General features: G+C 53.4%; 2 protein-coding genes across 4 annotated transcripts; one reads left to right on the forward strand and one right to left on the reverse strand.

Moving 5' to 3' along the window:
- Positions 1 to 10,119, forward strand: HCN3 (hyperpolarization activated cyclic nucleotide gated potassium channel 3). The gene is made up of 8 exons (XM_018046253.1): positions 1 to 417; positions 3,324 to 3,753; positions 4,680 to 4,841; positions 5,239 to 5,457; positions 5,827 to 5,973; positions 6,393 to 6,633; positions 7,458 to 7,622; positions 8,082 to 10,119. Exons 1-8 carry the CDS (start codon positions 134 to 136, stop codon positions 8,783 to 8,785), a joined length of 2,352 nt encoding a protein of 783 aa, XP_017901742.1. The 5' UTR covers positions 1 to 133; the 3' UTR covers positions 8,786 to 10,119.
- PKLR (pyruvate kinase, liver and RBC) lies at positions 9,607 to 18,603 on the reverse strand. 3 transcript variants are annotated; one of them, XM_013976777.2, is made up of 11 exons: positions 18,429 to 18,603; positions 17,614 to 17,725; positions 14,871 to 14,962; positions 14,642 to 14,773; positions 14,313 to 14,499; positions 13,720 to 13,990; positions 13,448 to 13,598; positions 12,996 to 13,148; positions 12,734 to 12,900; positions 11,833 to 12,014; positions 9,607 to 10,853 (listed from the first exon to the last, which is right to left on the reverse strand). In XM_013976777.2, exons 2-11 carry the CDS (start codon positions 17,702 to 17,704, stop codon positions 10,747 to 10,749), a joined length of 1,533 nt encoding a protein of 510 aa, XP_013832231.2. In that variant the 5' UTR covers positions 17,705 to 17,725; positions 18,429 to 18,603; the 3' UTR covers positions 9,607 to 10,746. The 3 variants fall into 3 exon arrangements, with proteins under 3 accessions (XP_013832231.2, XP_017901744.1, XP_017901743.1); XM_018046255.1 differs by having other exon boundaries at positions 17,614 to 17,796; positions 18,429 to 18,490; XM_018046254.1 differs by lacking the exon at positions 18,429 to 18,603 and having other exon boundaries at positions 17,614 to 18,381.

Genomic DNA, 19,897 nt, shown 5'->3' on the forward strand with positions numbered 1-19,897 from the left:
GGCAGTTCCCAGCCGACTACGCCTCCGCTCCGAGCCCGCCCGGCTGCTCCCGCTCCGACTCCGGGAGGGGTCGGGAGGTCCCGAATGGCCGCAGCAGGGTCTAGGAGGCCAAACGTGTAAGCTGACGGGCGTCATGGAGGCGGAGCAGCGGCCAACGACTGGGGCCAACGACGGGGCGACCCCTGGGTTGGAGGCTGAGCCTCCTGCTGCCCCGGCGTCTACAACCACAGCCTCGGGTCCGGTCCCTGGGTCCAGGCCCGGGCCCGAGCCCAAGAGGAGGCAGCTCGGGACCCTGCTCCAGCCCACGGTCAACAAGTTCTCCCTTCGCGTGTTCGGCAGCCACAAAGCAGTGGAAATCGAGCAGGAGCGGGTCAAGTCAGCGGGGGCCTGGATCATCCACCCGTACAGCGACTTCCGGTACTGGGGGTCCGGCAGGGTGGGCAGGGGACACAGCTCCCACCCCCAAGGCCGCGACACGGGAGCCGGGCCCGCCCCACCCTCCACGGACACTTCATTTCCGGCCCAGGGGTCCCCTGGTGGGCCGACAGAGTCACTTCCCCCAACCTAATTCTTGGGTGAAGGATCCCCAGCCGGAGGTTCTCGGTGACTTTTCAGGCTAGGGGCGCTGGAAGAGACAAGCGGACACCAGAGACCTGGGTTTCCCATTTCAAAAACCCGACACCCCACCTGGACCAAGGGGAATACTGGAATTAGGGACTGCTGTCTCCTCCAGTTCTGCTTGCTGGGGATCTGGGAAATTTTGTCATGTTCCGAAACTCAGGGTCAGCCTAAAGGAGAAACCGAGCTGTCCCCACTGTCCCCATTTCTACCCCCAGTACCTGGCTAGTTCAGCAGGGCAGGCTACCAAAAAAAAAAAAAAAAAAATAGGGATGCCAGGGGAGAAAGGGAGTGTCCAGACAGCAGCTCTGATCGCTGTCCCTGGTGCTGAAGACGGGATTCGGCGGGTTAGGGCCTGGACTCAGAGTGATTTGAGGCAGCAACAGAGGGGCACCAGTCCACTGCCCATGTGACCACCGCCCAGGTGACTACCAGAGAGAAGGGATGAAGAGTGGGGGTGGGGCTATTCCATAGTCCCCATCAGGCTGTACCTCTACATCAAGGTCGCTAGGGGAGGAGAGCAACCCTGTCCTTGGAGGAAATGAAGGACAGCTTCTGGATGAGGCAAGGATATGTGCCAATCACCTATCCTGGGGAGCTAAATGAGCAGAGAGGATGAGGTGTGAATCGGGAGCCTGGAAACACCATTGGAAACCTAGACGTCATTTTAATCCACAGACATACACACTCCCTTAATGTTCTTTCTCTCATTGCTCCGTTCACTCCTCTCTTTTTTACTGTCTCAGTATCACCCTACTAGTGCACCTTTTCTAGTCTGCTGCGCATCTCCCTCCTCCTCCCCATTTCACCCTCAAATGTATCCCCATAAACCATGTATCCCTGTTATTATTGTGCTGCTTCTCCATCCTCTCTCCTGTATCACCCGCCAGGCTTGTGACTGCCTGTGAGTCAGGCTGTGAAGATGCTCTATGGCAAGGCAAACCCTCTTTCCCTCTCCTCTCCCAGCTTACAGTACAGGATTTCTCTGGTGGCCAGGAAAGAGAAGAGGAGATCCAGGGTTTGCTGTTGATTGAAATCACACAGGGCTTCCTGGAGGCCTGGACTTGAGGACCACCAAGCTTCATTCAGGGGCTGAAAGGATTGATTTTTTTTCAGTCAGAGTCAGAAGGGGCTGGGTCCTCAGTTGATGCTGCAACTAGGTGTGTCCTGAAATTGAAACTGCCATATCTAGTTGAGATCTTCAGATTGTCCAATGATCTTCTTTGAATGACCTCTTCTTTTCACAGCTTCCACACAGCAATATGGCTCTCCCCGACCATGCCCTTGCCTGGGCGCAACCAAAGTCTCAGGGGGCACAGGGAGGTTGGGGGAGGAAAGGAGTGCAGAGCTTCAAGCTTTGCTGTCTCAGGATCTGCTGTGGAGCTTCGCTGTATGTGCAGCCCTGCCGAAGTGCTCTGAAGAGGGGAGGGGTACATCTGAAAAGCTAGTTCAAACAGGAGGCAGGACAGACCATCTCCACTCTGGGAAACAGATCCCAGCAGAAAAACAGGAACCATGAGCCCAACTGTGTTGGGAAGGAGAGTTGGGGTTGGGAAAGCTAGGGAAGGTTTTCAGTCCTAAACTAGGAATGGGCAGAGAGCTGGAGATGGGTAAAGCAGCAGTCTCTTCAGAATCCTTGGGATAAAGAGTAGGTGAGTCATAACACCAACTAGTCTTGTACAACACTGTCCCATCCATCCACATTCATATCAGTGCATATTTTTTAACAGCCCTCTGAGATCAGCAAAGGATATTTATCTTTTTTTAACTTAAAAAATATTTAATAATAGTGACATAGATTATATACATATAATGAGGACATTACATATATGTACTATATAAAGAATATATATGCATATTAGGGGTATATTTAGAGGTATATATATTAATATAGTAGAGATATAGTAAATAGATAAGGCAGATATATATAATAGTATAATATAGACCAGGGTGTATATATGTGTGTGTGTGTGTGTGTGTGTGTGTGTGCGCACACATATATTTGAAGGAGTAACTGTAAAACAGACTCATATGTAATAACTGTCTAGGTCAAGAGAGACTACACTGAGGATACCCCAGAAGGCTCCTTGCTGCTCTCACATCCCTTTTCCAAACCCACTATTCTAACTTTTGTGGTACTTATTTCCTTACTTTTCTTTACGGTTTTACTACTTTTCTGTGAATCCCCTAAAAAATGCAGTTTAGTTTGATCTATTTTTGAACTTTGTATGTGTGGAATCCTACAGTGTGTATCCTTTGGTTTCTTGACATTAAATCTGTGAGATTCATTCATACTGTGGAATGTAGGCTGCAGTTGGGTGACTTCACAGTTGTATAATATTCCAGGGCATCAGTGTATTTATCTACTGTGTTTATCTTATTAATCTACATTTTTCTACTGATGGATATTTGGATTATTTCCAGATTTAATGCTGTTATACCTGTATATATCTCCTGGAATCTTTCCCTTGAATGTGCATATTCCTAGGAATAGAATTGCCAAGTTGCAGAGAATGCACATGTTAGACTTTACTAGATGAATCCAAACTATTTTTCCAAGTGGTGGTCACATTTACACTCCCATTAGCTGTAAATGGTCATCCCGTTGTTCTGTATCCTTGTCCACTTTTGGCTGAGACTATCTACCCTTAGTTTAGTGACTGGCTCTCACTGTGGTCTTACTTCCCATCCCACCCCTATCTTAGGTTTTACTGGGACCTGATCATGCTCCTGCTGATGGTGGGAAACCTCATTGTGCTACCTGTGGGCATCACCTTCTTCAAGGAAGAGAACTCTCCACCTTGGATTGTCTTCAACGTCCTCTCTGACACTTTCTTCCTGATGGATCTGGTGCTCAACTTCCGCACAGGCATCGTGGTAGAGGAGGGTGCTGAGATCCTGCTGGCACCGCGGGCCATCCGCACACGCTACCTGCGCACCTGGTTCCTGGTTGACCTCATCTCCTCTATTCCTGTGGATTACATCTTTCTGGTGGTGGAGCTGGAGCCACGACTGGATGCTGAGGTCTACAAAACAGCGCGGGCCCTGCGCATCGTGCGTTTCACCAAGATCCTCAGCCTGCTGCGGCTGCTCCGCCTCTCCCGCCTCATCCGCTACATACACCAGTGGGAGGAGGTGGGGTGGGGAGGTGGGCAGGGGGGGCTTGCAGACTCCTCCAGACAGCGATATGAGTGGGGCTCCTGGCAACTTTCTGGGGTGGGGCAGATGAGTGGGGCTTCCGAGGGAGGGGTGTCTCCAGTGTTAGTAGGGGAGAAACAGGGACAGAATGAGTGTTCAGGGGATGGGATTCGCAGGATGCAAGGATGGCGGTGCAGGAGAATGGAGCATAGTTGCTGGACAAACACTGAAGGGTTAGTTAGACTCCAAGAGGAAGGTATAGAAGAGGAGCTAATAATTGTAGAGCATGGGGAAGGCTGGAGTTTCAGCTTCAGGACAACAGCAGAGTTTAGTGGTTCAGAGTGTGAACTCTGCAGTCTCATTGCTTGTGGTCAGATCCCAATTTTACTATTTACTATATGAGACCTGGTTTCCTTGTCTATAAAATGAAAATGTTAAACATATTTACATATGATAAGGTTATAAGAGTTAAAGGAGTTAATACCTGTAAAGCACCTAGTACCGTGCCTGGCACAGTAAGTTCTCAGTAGATTACCTATTATCATTATTGGAAGGGAAGAGAGCTTCTGGCACTCATCCTTTTATATGCCCTGGGGCTGTTACACTGCGAATTGCCCTCTCTCCCCTTTCCCAGGCTATACTTGGGCAGCTTGTGCAGTAGACCTTTTTGACTGAGTTTCTGCTGTGGCACTTGCTGTGATTTGGGGCACATGATTTGCATCAGTTTTCCTACCTATGGGATGAGAGCAGTAATACAACCTCCTTTGTGTTAGCTGTATATGCGGTTTTATAGCCACAGTCTTAACATTCATGGAGAGCAGGGCCAGAGAGAAATTTGAAGAGAGAATCTGCAAGGCCAGGCATGGAAAAGTCCTGGCAGGGAGAGGTTCCTGTCCACAACAGCCCCTGCTTGGACTCCTCAGATCTTTCACATGACCTATGACCTGGCCAGTGCTGTGGTTCGCATCTTCAACCTCATTGGAATGATGCTGCTGCTGTGTCACTGGGATGGCTGTCTGCAGTTCCTGGTCCCCATGCTGCAAGACTTCCCTCCTGACTGCTGGGTCTCCATCAGCCACATGGTGGTGAGAACTCCCTGCCGCTCAGCCTTTCCTGGGCCTTCCAAGGGCTCTTCTCTCTGAGCAGGAGGGGTAAACACAGGGGGCAAGTGGGAGATGGTGGAGAGATGACCATGAGCGGACAGAAGAGAGGAGGTGGGGAGGTGAGAGGAAAGAGGCCCAGAAGAAGTGCTTGTATTGGAGGGAGCATATGGGGAAGGAAAGCTAGGGAGAAACTGCAGCTCCCATGCTATAAAAGAGGCCCCTTCTGCTTCAGGGCCCCCCAGAACCAAACCTAAGTGCCTCCCTTGGCAGGCAAGTTGAAGTAGATGGGGGCAGACAGAAGGATTGAAAGAGAAAGTGGGGAGCGGGAGGAGAATGAGGTTCTGAGGGGTCTGTGCCCAGCTCTGACTCTGCCCCCCAGAATCACTCCTGGGGCCGCCAGTATTCCCACGCCCTGTTCAAGGCCATGAGCCACATGCTCTGCATTGGCTACGGGCAGCAGGCACCTGTAGGCATGCCCGACGTCTGGCTCACCATGCTCAGCATGATCGTGGGTGCAACGTGCTACGCCATGTTCATCGGTCATGCCACTGCCCTCATCCAGTCCCTGGACTCCTCACGGCGTCAGTACCAGGAGAAGGTCAGCAGGGGCAGGAAAAGGGAGGGGAGGGGTGCTGGAGGCTGGGGAGCTCCACGTGCAGCCCATTCTGATGCGTCCCTGTTGGCTCTCTGGGTCCTGCCTTGCCCCGTACCCGTTTGTCCGTGTGCGTACCTTTCCTTTGTACCAATGCACCTGTCCTTGGACTCCTCCACGTCTGGGTTTTCCTGTGACTGTGCTGTGTCCTCCCTGCATCCACCCTTACTCATCTATCCTTTTGTCTCCATGTTTCTACCCTCTGGGTGTGTCCCATGGCTGTGACCGTCCTCCACAACCTCCCCCCCAACACTGTTCTGGCTCCACATCTGTCTCTGTGCTTTCTTGCCCGCTGGCCATCGGCTGGCTCTCCAGTACAAGCAGGTGGAGCAGTACATGTCCTTCCACAAGCTGCCGGCTGATACACGGCAGCGCATCCATGAGTACTATGAACACCGCTACCAGGGCAAGATGTTCGATGAGGAGAGCATCCTAGGCGAGCTGAGCGAGCCACTGCGGGAGGTGGGGCTGGGCGGGGCCCTGGAGGGAGGCTCTTCAAGGACCTGGGCTTCTGGGACGACCTCTATTAGTCAGCTGGGGCCCCTACAGCAAGTGGGGCCTACAGAGGGCCCCATGGGAGTTCAGGCCTTTGGAGCACTTTCAGGAGTTACGGTCTTCCTTGATGATCTTTCAGGGGTGAAGTACACATAAGGAGGGGCTGCAGGAATCTCTGTTGGGGTGGGGTTGGGGTATGGTCCTGCAAGGGCTCATGGGGAAGCTCTGAGGGCAGGAGCTTAGAGATGGTCCCAGGCCGAATGAAGCATCCCCGTCCTTTGGCAGATCATGACCCCAGGGGTGGGGCTTCTGGAGACAGATGAGCTCGATGGGGGCACCTCGGGGCAGGGAGCACAGCCTGCCTGACAGGCCCCTCCCCTGCCCAGGAGATCATTAACTTCACCTGCCGGGGCCTGGTGGCCCACATGCCGCTGTTCGCCCATGCTGACCCCAGCTTCGTCACGGCCGTGCTCACCAAGCTACGCTTTGAGGTCTTCCAGCCGGGGGACCTCGTGGTGCGTGAGGGCTCCGTGGGCAGGAAGATGTACTTCATCCAGCATGGGCTGCTCAGTGTGCTGGCACGTGGCGCCCGGGACACCCGCCTCACTGATGGATCCTACTTTGGGGGTCAGCAGGCCTCAGGGTGGGTGGGTGGGGGATCTGGAGCAGAGAAAGGAGGGCAGCTGCTCCCCTGGGTCTGGGTCTTCACCCGGCTGTGCTCCAGGACCACAGAGTTCCAGCCCCTTCCCAGGCCTATTCAATTAGAATCTCTGGGTCTGGGGTTTAGAGTTCTGTAATTTTAAAGGCTTAAGAGATTCCCGTGCATCGTCAGGTTGAAAATTCCTGGGCCAGTGAGACCCAGGGATCCCACAAGATGAGGGAAAGATAGGAATAAAGCAGTGCTATCCCAGGGGCTGGAGCTTTGTGGCTCCCTGGGGGAATGACTTGGTGGGAGAATCAGGGACCCAGCCTGTGGCAGTTCCACAGTTCTCCTGGCTGCTGCCCAAAAGGGTTTGAGATTCATAATCTCTCAATCCCCAAATCACCCACCACCTTCCAGCATCCTCATTGTGTTGCCCTTCGCCCTTTGGCACTGCTTTTCTCCTTCTGGGTTGCCTTGGTGTTCTTTCAAAGGGGAGGGAAGAGAGGGCACTGCCCTAGGCCTACCCCCTGGGCTAAAGCCGTGGAGGTGGGGTGGGAATTGAAGTGAAGTGGAATAACTAGGAGTGCAGCAGACCTGCCTGTTATCAGCTTTAATTTGGACAGAGGCAGGACAGTAATTATGTGTGAGAGTGAGGGTGCTTGGAGCACTCAGGGCCTCTGGGTGGGTGGGGAGTCATAAGTTGCTCCCATCTGGGGAGGAGTCTGAGGAATCTGGGTCAGTTGCTGCAGGCCCAGTGAGAGGGAGTTCTGCAGACAGTGATTCTGAAGGCCTCCTCCAACTTTGTCAGAGATCTGCCTGCTGACTCGGGGCCGACGCACGGCCAGCGTGCGTGCAGACACCTACTGCCGCCTGTACTCGCTCAGCGTGGACCATTTCAACGCCGTGCTCGAGGAGTTCCCTATGATGCGCCGGGCCTTCGAGACAGTGGCCATGGATCGGCTGCGCCGTATCGGTGAGGTCCAGGCTGCGCCCTCACCCTCATCCATGGCAGGGAGTCCCCCGGATCCCAGGGCCCAGGCTCCAGTGCCTTGGCACACCCCAGGGCACCCGAGTCCCAGCAGATGCCACCAGTAGGGCTCTCAACACACTGGCTCCCGGTCCCTATAACCCAGCATCTCTGAACCCTGGAGACATCGCCCCCAGTTCCCATGCACTGAATCCTCCTTCCTTGAGTACCAGTCCCTGATCCTCACCATCTCTGATCCGTACTCTCATCCCCTAACCCTCTTCCTTCAACCCTCATCTCCCAATCTCCATCTCCCAACTCCGTCTCCACACACTTGATCCCCATCCCCTACCTTCACCCCGCCAGTGTCCGTTGACTCCATCTTGTTACCCTCATTTTGATAGCCAACCTTCATCTTGAATTCCTATCCTATCCTTAACTCCTTCCCCCTGGGATAATTTCTAGGCAAGAAGAATTCCATACTGCAGCGGAAGCGCTCTGAGCCAAGTCCAGGCAGCAGTGGGGGCGTCATGGAGCAGCACCTGGTCCAACATGACAGGGATATGGCTCGCGGTGTTCGGGGCCTGGCGCCCAGCACAGGCGCTCGGCTCAGTGGAAAGCCGGTGCTCTGGGAGCCGCTGGTGCACGCACCCCTGCAAGCAGCTGCCGTGACCTCTAGTGTGGCCATTGCCTTGACACACCAGCGGGGCCCTCTTCCCCTCTCGCCCGACTCTCCAGTCACCCTCCTTGCTCGCTCTGCTCGAAGATCAGCAGGAGCAGGCTCCCCAGCCTCCCCCCTGGTGCCTGTCCGAGCTGGCCCTCTAGCCCGGGGGCCTTGGGCATCCACCTCCCGCCTGCCGGCCCCGCCTGCTAGAACCCTCCATGCCAGCCTATCCCGGGCTGGGCGCTCACAGGTGTCACTGCTGGGGCCTCCCCCAGGAGGGGGTGGACGGCGACTAGGACCTCGGGGCCGCCCTCTCTCAGCCTCCCAACCTTCTCTGCCTCAGAGGGCAGCAGGTGATGGCTCTCCTGGGCGTAAGAGCTCAGGAAGTGAGCGCCTGCCCCCTTCAGGGCTCCTGACCAAGCCTCCAGGGACAGCCCAGCCCCCCAGGCTGCCAGTGCCTGAGCCAGCTACTCCCCGGGGCCCCCAGCTGTCTGCCAACATGTGAAACCTTTAGGTAAGCCCTTGGGTGCAGTAGCATACGCCTGAGGGCAGACACCTCTTGGGGACACCGAGGGGACCTGAAACACTGCCCTATGGGACTATCTCCCCTTAGTACCAAGAAGATGGTCTCTGTCCTCAGTTCAGGCACCCTGTAGCCTGACACCCATCCTAATCCATTCACCCAGTCATCAAAGGTTCTTAGCGCCTACCATGTTCAAGGCACTGTGCCAGGCGCTGTATGTCTCCACTGCCAAGTAGAAGTGACTCTGAGTCCTCTGATGAGGGTGTTCCCCTAGCTATGGTCCTGCCAGGTGCAGGCCCAAGTCCATGAGCCCATCTTACTAAGCACAAGTACTTGCCATCACCATCACTGCCAAGTAACTAGATGTCTCTGTTTTCCTGTCCATGACCTTTCAGGTTCTGCCTGGCATGGTTAATCTTCCTGTCTGGCTAGCATAGCTGGGCACTGCCAACTACCCGTGCCCTCATTGATGTCAACAAATGTCTCAGGCCCCTGGTGTGGGCACCCAGCTTTACTGCCATGCGTGGACCCTCCCTGTCTATATCCCGAGTGGGAACACACCTCCTGCCGAGTTCCTTGTGCTTTCTGTCTCTGTGGTAGAACTACCTTTTGGTAAACTGGGAACCTTCTCCTTCCTGTGCCCTTGTCCGGGTGATGGCCCCCTTGAAGCTATGGGATTGCTGACACCCCCTTATTTAGTGTGCCAGTCTAGATCCCCCCAGGTAGGGGGCACGTGGCTGAATCCCTAGCTGGAATTTTTTTCTTTCCTCCCTCCCTTATTTATTCATTTAATAGTTTATTCATTCATTTGCTAGTTTTAGTTATTATCAACTCGCTTTATTTATCCATTCCTTTATCCATCTCTGTCCTCCCCTCCTACCAGGGAAACAGGAACGGACAGGGCCCTCCAGTCCAGCTCTTGTGGTCTTGTGCAACTACCATCAGCAGCAATACTTGAACACCCTCCCTTTCTAGGTAGGACCAGGAAGGGCCACCTGAGACGGGGAGAAGGACTGTTCTTATTTTTAGTTCTTTTTCTTTCCTGTTGAGTTTGCTGTTGGTGCAGGAGCAAGGGGAGGGCCCGAGGTATCCAAGCCTAGGGAAGGGCAGGCTAGCCAGTACCTCTGCCTTCTCAGGGACAAGAGAATCCTGCAGCTCACCCCTCTGTCCCCACATCTACTCTCCAGCATCAAAGAATGTGGGGCCAGGACCCTAATGCTCCTTTTCTCCTAGGCAGGGAGTTCTGGGGTTCTGCGTGTATGGGAGAAGTTTTATATGGCTTCCAAATATCTGGGTTTAAAAAGAAAACAGAGACACTTGTTTTGGCTCCTGGTTTGTGTGTGGGAACAAAGTGGGCATTTCAGGGTGCAGAAGGAGGCCAGAAGACCTGACCCAGTAAAGCATGAGATGGGTGTGAGAGCAAATGGGCGTGGCCTGCAAGCCTCGAGGTGGTGAGACACTAACGAGGTGGGCCCGCCTGGCTCTGGTGCTCCCCGGCTTCCATCTCCCCTAGCTTCCAGTCACAATGAAGAAAGAGGGGACACTCTCCTTGGGAAATGATTTTTAAGATGAGATTTTGTGGAGACTGTGGCCATGATTACCCTGCTCCCCTCCCCTCCACCCTCAGCTATGGGAAACCTGGGGAATAGAATTAATAGTTGAGCTGGGATTAAAGGCTCAGAGCATCTTAGGGACCAGTTGAGAGCATTAGATGCAGGGAATGTACCAATGGTTCTGTTGGATGGCCAGTGCTTAATTGGATACAGACTATCCAGGCCTGCATGAGTCAGAGAAAGGGAGGGAGTGCCCTGGAAGGAAACTGGATGGCAGATGTGGCCTGGGGTAGGGAGGATTGGGAGTAGAAAAGACTCAGATGTGGGGCTGCAGGAGGGAGTGGAGAGGGGCAGGTCCCGGGCTGGCTTGGTCAGAGGAGGAGGGGGGCCTCAGGTTACGGTCAGCACCCGCATGATGTTGGTATAGCCAGAGCCTGGTCGCCAGCCTGTCACCACAATCACCAGGTCCCCAGAATGGAGGAAGCCACGGAGCTTTCCTGGAGGGGAGGAAGGAGAGAAGATGACAATCAGCCACTGAGGGACCCAGGCCAGCTCTGTAAAGAGAACCAGCCACCACCCTTCACTGCCTCCCTCAAGGGCACCCATAAGGAAGGAGGGGCCTGAGGCAAACTGTACAGTGTGCCCCACAGGGGGCATTGCAGGGGATGCGACCACTGTAGGAGGTGCAAGCTGCAGCTGTGCCCATGGGGTGCCATGGGGCGTGTGGCTGAGCAGCAAATCTCTCCACCTGCGTGGCTGTGCACACGGAAAGGGGGAGTATGAGCATGTGCTGTGCTCAGTCGCTCAGTCATGTCAACTTCTTTGAGACCTTTAGGGACTGTAGCCTGCCAGGCCCCTCTGTCCATGGGGATTCTCCAGGCAAGAATACTGGAGTGGGTTGCTATGTCCTCCTCCAGGGGATTTTCCCAACCCAGAGATTGAACCCAGGTCTCCCGCATTGCAGGCAGATTCTTTACTGTCTGAGCCACCAGCAAGGCCCAAGAATACTGGGGTGGGTAGCTTATCTCTTCTTCAGGGGATCTTCCCTGCCCAGGAATCAAACCAGGGTCTCCTGCCTCGCAGGCAGATTCTTTACCAGCTGAGCTACCAGGGAAGCCCAGGGTATGAGCATAGCAACTGTCAATTCGATTTCAGTTGCAGCTGCAGGGCCCTGGCTCCCTCTTTCTCCTCTCCTCTCTTGCTCCTTGTGTCATGCCCAGCTCCAGCCACCTGGTGGAGGCAGCAGCTGTGCCGGCCACTTAGGGATGCCCTGGTCCCTGCCCTCGCTCCTTCTGCCCTCTCTCAGCATGTTCCCCCCACCCTTGGAGACTCAAGTATCTCAGTCTTAGTGAATCTCACAAAGAACACCTGGGACCAGAGGAGAGAGGCAAGACCCTTTGGGTGAGTGTAGGAAGTGGGGTTGGAGGACTCAGGATCCAAATCCAGGGGAGGGTGGGAGGGAGCCAGGGGGCTCACCACTGTCGATGCCAAATTGGACCCGGCGGTCCACATCGTCGGCCCAGATGTCCTCTGGAGGTTCACGGTAGAGCACAGGGAAGACTCCTCGGCACAGGTGGGCCTGGCGGGCAGCTTGAGCAGAGCGGGTGACGGCAATGACTGCTGCCCGAGGTCGGTACCGAGACAGAAGCTGGGCTGAGCTGAAGGAGGCAGACAAGGTCAGTCCAGAATATTGGAAGAGTGTTGGGTTCGGGTTCCAGGTGCCACCAATAAGCTTTGTGACCCTAGGTAAGTCATCATATTTTTTCTGGGCCTTAGTTGTCTCACCCATAAAGTGGGTGTAAGAATACCTGCCTTTCTGACCACATGGGGAAACTATGAGATGACTATAAAAAAATCTATCAAATGAGATGAGAAACCTCTTTGAAAAACAGAAAACCCTTCTGGGAATGCATCTTTATATAGTATTTAACTTAAAAAATGTTTCTTGTTAATCCTCATGACCCTGTGAGCAAGTGGAGGAGTATTACAGAACCTGGGTGACCTACCCAAGATATCATAGCTAAGTTTCAGAGTGAAGATTTGAACTCAGACCTTCTGGAGCCTTCTGTAATACCCCAGCATTGCAAAGCTTTGTGGGCTAAATGCAGAGGGCCTGTTTCTGAGCCCTGGAAGCCCAGATGGCCTGGAAGTCAGTGCACCCAGTGATGCCACCTTGCCCTCCCAACCCCTTGAGGAGATAGGCACAATTCCTGGTGTGCTCCAAGATCTGTCTCTCTAGGCTTCCAGCTCCCATAGCTGCCTCTCTTCTTACCCCAGAAAGATCTCTGATGATGAGATAAAAGCCACGCTTGGGGCCCATCCCAGCCTGTCCTGGACCCAGAGCTCTGACCTGGTGTGGTCCCAGTGTGCTCCTCACCGGCCAGTGGTGGTCAGCACAATGATGGCACCAGCACCGCACTTGAAGGCAGCCTCCACAGCACCAATAGCGGTGACTTCGGTGGGATCCCGGCTCAGTGGTGCTGCCCGCCGTAGCTCCTCAAAGAGCTGCCGGTGGTACACGGCAGCCTCTGCCTCCCGGGCAATCTGTGGGCACCAGGAGGTCAGGCTGGGCAAGGGTACTGGGATCTGGAAGAGGGGGTGGTTTTCCAGCCCATTTGCCTTGCATCCTGAGCTCCTACCGCATGCTGCATCTTCACAGCCTCCACAGGAAAGCTGCCTTTGGCAGTCTCCCCTGACAGCATGATACAGTCCGCCCCATCCAGAACGGCGTTGGCCACATCACTCGTCTCTGCCCGAGTCGGCCGGGGCTTAGTGATCATGCTCTCCAGCATCTGGGGGATATCTTGAGGTCAGAGCTGTAGGAGTCATATATGACTGGGGACCCTGCCCCGACTACGTCTCTGACATCCACTCTGAGGGCCCTGAAAACCAGAGTCACACTCACAAACTGTGTGATCCTGGCTGCTCTGTTTCCTCATCTGAAAACGGGGGTCACAGTAGGTCTTCATAGCTTTGTTGTTTGAGGGTCAAACATTGGACAGCAAAACGTGCTAGAGAACTAAGGTGTGTGTATTCACCCTCGGTGTCCCCAGACTCATAGAGGGCCCTGCCCCCAGGGCTCATGGCAGACCTGTGTAGCACAGACAACGGGCTTTCCCGCCAAGTTGCAACGGCCGATCATCATCTTCTGAGCCAGGAAAACCTTCTCGGCCGGGATCTCAATGCCCAGGTCACCCCGGGCCACCATAATTCCGTCGCTCACCGCCAGGATTTCATCGAACCTGGGTGGTTGGGGAAGTCAGGGCTGGGAAAGACCCAAGAGAAGCCAGAGAGAGGGAGGCAGGGAAAGAGGAGGGAGATGGGGATGCGTAGGGCCTGATGGGAACAAAGACCAAGACTCACTTTTTTACGCCCTCGTGGTTCTCGATTTTGCTAACGATCTTGATGCCCTGTCCTTCCGGCCCCAGAGCAGCCCGGACGGCAGCCACGTCGCTGGCTTTCCGCACGAAAGAGGCAAAGATGATGTCCACGCCCTGCTCCACCCCGAAGCGCAGGTCCTGGACATCTTGCTCGGACAGCCCAGGCAGGTCCACCTCAACGCCTGGCAAGTTCACGCCCTTCCGACTGCCCAGGACACCGCCGTTCTCCACTTCGGTCTCTAGCCCTTTTGGACCTGCGGGTATGGAAAGAATCCACCTAGGTTAGGGGTGAGGCTGGGGCATAGTCACAGGAGTGGGAACACCAGGCTTGGACCACAAGAAAACGGAATGATGTCTTATTTGTTTCTTCATGCTCAGTCTGGGCTCTGCACCGAATAGCACAGGGTGGACGTCTGTGGAAGAAACTTCTAACCCGCCAATCCAGCCCCAGCCCAGGGTAGCCCAGGAGTCTGGATGCCCGGGACTCGGGAAGGTGTGGTGGGACTGAAGGGCGAAGGCGGGACCGAAAGGAAGAGGGCCCACTGCGCAGAACCAGGGCTGGAGGCTCGTTCGCACCGATTTTCTTGACCACTAGGGAGATGAGCCCGTCGTCAATGTAGATCCGGCCCCCCACCGGCACGACTCGGGCGATACTGGAGTAGTCCACCCACACGGTGTTCGCGTCCCCGCGCGTCCGGAACTCTGGATCCACGGTCACCAGCACCCGGGAGCCCTTCACTATCTCCACTTCTGACTCCGGGCCCTAGGGGCGGGGCCAGAGGACCGCTGAGTTCGGCCTGTGGGGGTCAGGGCCGGCCCCTCCCAATGCTCCGCCCTACGGATAACTTCCTTCACGCCGCACCGCCCCCTTCGCCGTCCCCAGAACAGGGCTGGTCCCCTCTCACCCCTTGCAGGATCCCAGTGCGTATCTCTGGTCCCTTGGTGTCCAGGGCGATGGCCACGGGTCGGTAGCTGAGCGGAGAATTTGCAAAGCTCTCCACCGCCTCCCGGACGTTAGCGATGGACTCAGCATGGTACTGGGGACCAGAACAAAGCGAGGATTTCAGGGGAAGCTGGCCGGGACCTCGGGGCATCCTCTAGCCCCACCCGTCTCCCCGTGGTCCCGCCCTGAACCTCGTGGGAGCCGTGGGAGAAGTTGAGTCTCGCGATGTTCATCCCGGCCGCGATCATCTCCTTGAGGCGCTCCACGGAGCGAGATGCCGGCCCTGGAACCAGAGACCGGATTCAGACAACTTTCTCACCAAACCTGAGTGACAGCCGAACCCATCATCACCCTTGGGGCCGCCCCAGGCCGCAGAAGGCCTGTCACCCGACCTTTGTCCCCTGACCCCACCCCTGCACACAGATCAGAGACTACTTTCCCCTCTCCAGCTAAGACCCGCCTCCTTGCACTGCAAGCCCCTAGAAGACTGGGCTCAGCCAGGCCCTTGATGTTCCGTGCTGCAGGGTGGGGGAACCCCAGTGAATGAGAAGGGGATAGATGCCAAGCTTTAGAGCCTCCTTCCTGTTGGACTGAGGAGAGTTGAGTTCCATTCCTTCCCTGCTGGGAGGACAGCTGAGTAACTGAGACCCAGCTGACCAGCCTCTCCAGTCCCTCTCTAAGCCAGTTCTTCCACTTGCCTACTGGGTCTCCTTCTCACCCAATCAAATACAGATTCAGCAGTTCCCCCAGTTGTCTATGTCCCTTTTCTGTTAGATCATTCCCATCAGCATGTAAGCCTGGTATTATTTCATCCAACAACAACGAATTCTCCTAATTTCAGTTCCCCCTCTAGCTACACAGCCCTATTCCTTTGCTCACTGGTGCAGCAAAATTCATGACAAGAGTTATCTCTGTAAACCCCTCCCCCCTATTCTCCTTGTACCCACTCTCCATTACATCTGCTCTTGTCAAGGTCACCAACAACCTCTGTGTTGTTGCTAAAAGTCCTCATCTTAGCTGGTCTGTCAACAGTGTCTGACACACGTCCTTGCTATACATTTTGGCTTGGCCTCCAGGACACCACCCTCTCCTGGTTTGCTTCCACCTCACTGGCTGCTCCCTTTCAGCCTTAGCTCCCATTAGATGACCATTCCTCTTCTCTCATTTTACTTTCACTCCCTTGGTAGTCTCAACTAGTCTCATGGCTTTACATCCCATCAGTATGTCAACAACTTCCGAATTTACATCCCCCGTTTAGACCCCTCTCCCAAAACCAGAGTTGTATATCTGATTGCCTACTCTATACCACACTTGCATGTCTAATATGTGTAATCAAACTCAACAAGCCCAAAACTGAACTGATCTCTCCTCTAAACATTTCCACCACAGTCTCTCCTGCTCAGCTGATAATGGATTCTTCTAGCTCCTCACACCAAAAAACTGGGACTAGTCCTTGACTCCTTTCTCACCCCCACCCCCACCCCATATCCAATCCATCATATCCTGTTGGCACTACCTTCAAAATACATTCAGAATATTGTCCCTTCTCAGCAGCTCCACTGCCACCACGTGGTTTAAACCAGATATACTGCAGGAGCAGCTTCGGCGCTCACCCCAACCCCCAACCCCAATCTACTTTCAATATAGCAGCCAGGGCAGTTCTATTAAGACCTAAGTAACAGCATGTAACTTCTGCTCAAAACTCTACAGTAGTTTCAGTTTCGCACTACACTTGGAGTGAAACGCAACTCGAATTCTAAAAATGGCCTACTAAACCCTCCTTTATCTTCCCCTTCCTCCAACCTCTTCATTTTTGCTGCTCTTCCCCTTGATGGTTTCCAGCCTCCTTGACTTAGGGCCTTGGCACTGACTATTCCCTTTGCCTAGAACTCTCTTCTCTCAGACATTGCTCACGCCTAATTTTCTCAACAATGGCTACCCTGACTCCCTATTAGGACTTCCGCCTCCCTCCTGCCCTTGCAGTTTAATGCCCCTTACCACACATGATTTTTCTTTTTCTTTCCCCATAGTACTTATCAGTTTCTAATCTACTAAATACTTTCTGTATTTTTTAAATAACTCATTGTATTTATTATGGTCCCACCCAGCTAGTGTCAGCTCCCCAAGAGTAGGGATCTTTGTCTGTTTTTTTCTTTTTTAATATTTATTTATTTGGTTGTTCTGGGTCTTAGTTGTGGCATGTGGGTTCTAGTTTCTGGACCAGGGATTGAACCTGGGCTTCCTGCATTGGGAGCATGGAGTCTTAGCCACTGGACCACCAGGGAAGTCTCTTTTTAAAAAAATAATTATTTTTACTTATTTGGCTATGCTGTGCAGGTGGGATCTACTTCCCCAGCTAGGGATAGAACCTGGCCCTCTGCGGTGGAAGCATGGAATCCTAACCAGAGAAATCCCTGTCTGTTTATTTCATTTCACTGACCTACTGCCAGGACCCAGAAGCTTATCTACCAAGCACTCAACAAATATTTGTTGGGCTTCTGAAGTTGTCCAGTGGTTAAGAATCTCCCTTGCAATCCAGGGGACACCGGTTTGATTCCTGATCCAGGAAGATCCCACATGTTTCAGGGTAACTAAGCCTGAGCAGCACAACTACCAAGCCTTGTTCTAGAGACTCCAAGCTGCAGATCCTGAGCCCACTTCTCCTAGAGCCCATGCTCTACAAGAGAAGCCACCGCAATGAGGAAGCCTGCACACCACAACCAGAGAGTGGCCCCTGCCCTCAGCCATTAGAGAAAACCCTCTTGCAGCAATGACCTCGTGCATCCATAAATAAATAAAATTTTAAAATATATATATATTTATTTATCCCTCAATCAAACAAGGAGAAGTCTCAAAGAACACAAAAGATGAGGCAGCACCTTGAGAAAAACACACGAGGCCCTGTGACGCTGCAGGGGGGGTGGGGGTGCTTACCGATCGTGGCGATAATGCTGGTACTGCGAGCGACCACAGGCTCAGAGTCGATGTCCAGCAGGCACAGATGTTCCAGGAAGGTGTCTGCCATAGCGGCCGGCAGTTGCTGCCGCTGGAAGAAGGAAATGCTCAGCTCCTGAGTCATCTGGGCTACACTAGCCCACCGCAGGTACCCTGCTGGTCCTGCAGTAAAAAGGTGCTGTGTGGGCACCTGCCTCTGGTCCCCATCCTTTCATCTCAGTGTACTGTCTATTCCTTCCCTCAGTTCTCCAGTTTGTTGAGTCTTCTGAGCTGGGCATTATGTATACATTATCTTATTTAGTCACCAGGATGCTAGTAAGCAGGTATTGTTATATGTTCTGTAATTATCCCCATTTTCTAGGTAAGGAAACAGAGGCTGAGAAAGGTTAGATCAGTTGTCCAAGGTTGTATAGCTTCTAATTAACAGAGATAAGATTCCCATTTAGGTCTGACTAACTCCAGGCTCAAATTCTTGATCACCTAGCTATCCGGTCCCTCATAACGTCAGACTTCTTGCCCTTTAGCTGCTGACTTCTCTCAGCCTCAGCCCCCTTTGATATCTAGTTCACAGTGGCCCTTCATTTCCAGGCTGAGAATCACCCAGTTCCCTTTCCTAAGGTTCCCGTCTTCTTCCCTCCAGCCTCTGGCAATTGACTGGCTTCCCACTCCCTCCTTTGAGTTTCCTCAGCCCCTTCAGTGCTCCTCCAGGTCCTGAAGTCTCCGTAGCTTGCCCGAGCCCAGCTCAGAGGAAGAGGAGCCCCAGTGCCAGCCACACCTTCCATGTCACTGCACACCTGCCTGTCTCCGGGGATCTGCTCCACGCTGTTAACTGTGGGAGGCAGGAGGCCGGCGGGTGGGGAATCAGCTCTGTATCCTGGTTAAAGTGTCACTGGAAGTCCTGTGCACCAGGGGCCAGAGTCCAGTAGTCATGGGAATGCCCCTTGGCTCCCATGCTCCTCTCTGCCCTGCCTATTGGGGTTGGGAGAAGAGGCCCAGACTGGGGTCTATAAATTAACATGGAGGAGACTGTGAACACAGATCCTCCCCAAATACCTCCTAGCCAGCAACAAATTGGACCATTTGTCCTCCCACCCACACCTGATTCCTACTTTCATTTCTCCCCTTCTCTTTAATGGCATCTGATGCCCCTTCTTACCTCCTGGAACCCCAGTCAGGATGGACTTCACTACATCCTGTTGGGACTTAGAAATCCATGACCAGAGCCAGTTGGGGAGCATGTTCTTCTGCACTGACACGCTTCAAAATTCGGAGCTGGAGCCTCCCGGACTGTGGAGAGAGAAGGGGGAGAGGATAACAAAACTGCTGGTCTTATCAAAAGCAGCCAGAAAAAAGAAAAGGGACACACCCAGTGGGCCACCCCTACCCCCACTCAGAGCCCCTCGCCTGGACCTGCTGGCTCTCTGCCCCTGTCCTCTGGCATTTCCGCCCTTCTCTCATCCATTTTTCCTGATAAATTTTTAATCCATCCATTCTGTCTGGCCATCAACCTGAACAGAGATTTTTTTTTTTTTTGCCAGTAATATGGTCCCTTTGAGGGGGTTCCCTGGTAGCTCAGCTGGTAAAGAATCCACTTGCAATGTGGGAGACCTGGGTTCAATCCCTGATTGGGACGATCCCCTGGAGAAGGAAATGGCTACTCACCCCAGTATTCTGGCCTGGAGAATTCCATGGACCGCACAGTCCATGGGATCGCAGAGAGTCAGACACAACTGAGCGACTTTCACTTTCACTATGGTCCCTTTGTACTTTACTGAAGTTAGCCCTAGATGAATCTAGGAAGCAGGGGATCTAGGGTAGGGGCTGGAGGTTGAAGAAAGGGGATGGGGAACATTTTGATCATGCAATGAGATTCTCTAGAAGGGCTCTGATAGCATCATTGTCATTCTCACATCGGCTCCTGTCTGCTTGATGACCGTTTGCAATATTTATTGAGCACCTACTCTGCGCCAGGTCCTAAGGATGCATTGGTAAGCAAAACAGAGCCCATGCCCTTCTATGGGATTTTTAGTATGGAGATGAGACAGACTATAAACAAGTGTTAAGCAAATAAATATATAACTACATACTTTGTAAATTCTATGAAGAAATGGATCATGGTGCTGGAACAGAGAAGCCTGTGAGGAGAAGGGGATGTGTTTTAGATGAGGTGGTTGGGAAAAGCCACTTTGATGTGATCTTACATTTTTAATGATATTTATTTATTTGGCTATGCCAGGTCTTAGTTACAGCACGCAGGATCTAG

This window comes from Capra hircus, chromosome 3, assembly GCF_001704415.2.
Source record: "Capra hircus breed San Clemente chromosome 3, ASM170441v1, whole genome shotgun sequence".
Classification (NCBI taxonomy): domain Eukaryota; kingdom Metazoa; phylum Chordata; class Mammalia; order Artiodactyla; family Bovidae; genus Capra; species Capra hircus.

Excerpts from the sequence above, each read along its gene's own strand:
- HCN3 (XM_018046253.1), top strand. The coding sequence starts at position 134 with ATGGAGGCGGAGCAGCGGCCAACGACTGGGGCCAACGACGGGGCGACC. Across the intron at positions 5,458-5,826 it reads GGCGTCAGTACCAGGAGAAG|TACAAGCAGGTGGAGCAGTA; the intron begins GTCAGCAGGGGC and ends CTGGCTCTCCAG. Across the intron at positions 7,623-8,081 it reads GGATCGGCTGCGCCGTATCG|GCAAGAAGAATTCCATACTG; the intron begins GTGAGGTCCAGG and ends GATAATTTCTAG.
- PKLR (XM_018046255.1), bottom strand. The coding sequence starts at position 17,758 with ATGACTCAGGAGCTGAGCATTTCCTTCTTCCAGCGGCAGCAACTGCCG. Across the intron at positions 13,599-13,719 it reads AACCACGAGGGCGTAAAAAA|GTTCGATGAAATCCTGGCGG; the intron begins GTGAGTCTTGGT and ends CCAACCACCCAG. Across the intron at positions 12,015-12,733 it reads GTGCTGACCACCACTGGCCG|CTCAGCCCAGCTTCTGTCTC; the intron begins GTGAGGAGCACA and ends TGCCTCCTTCAG.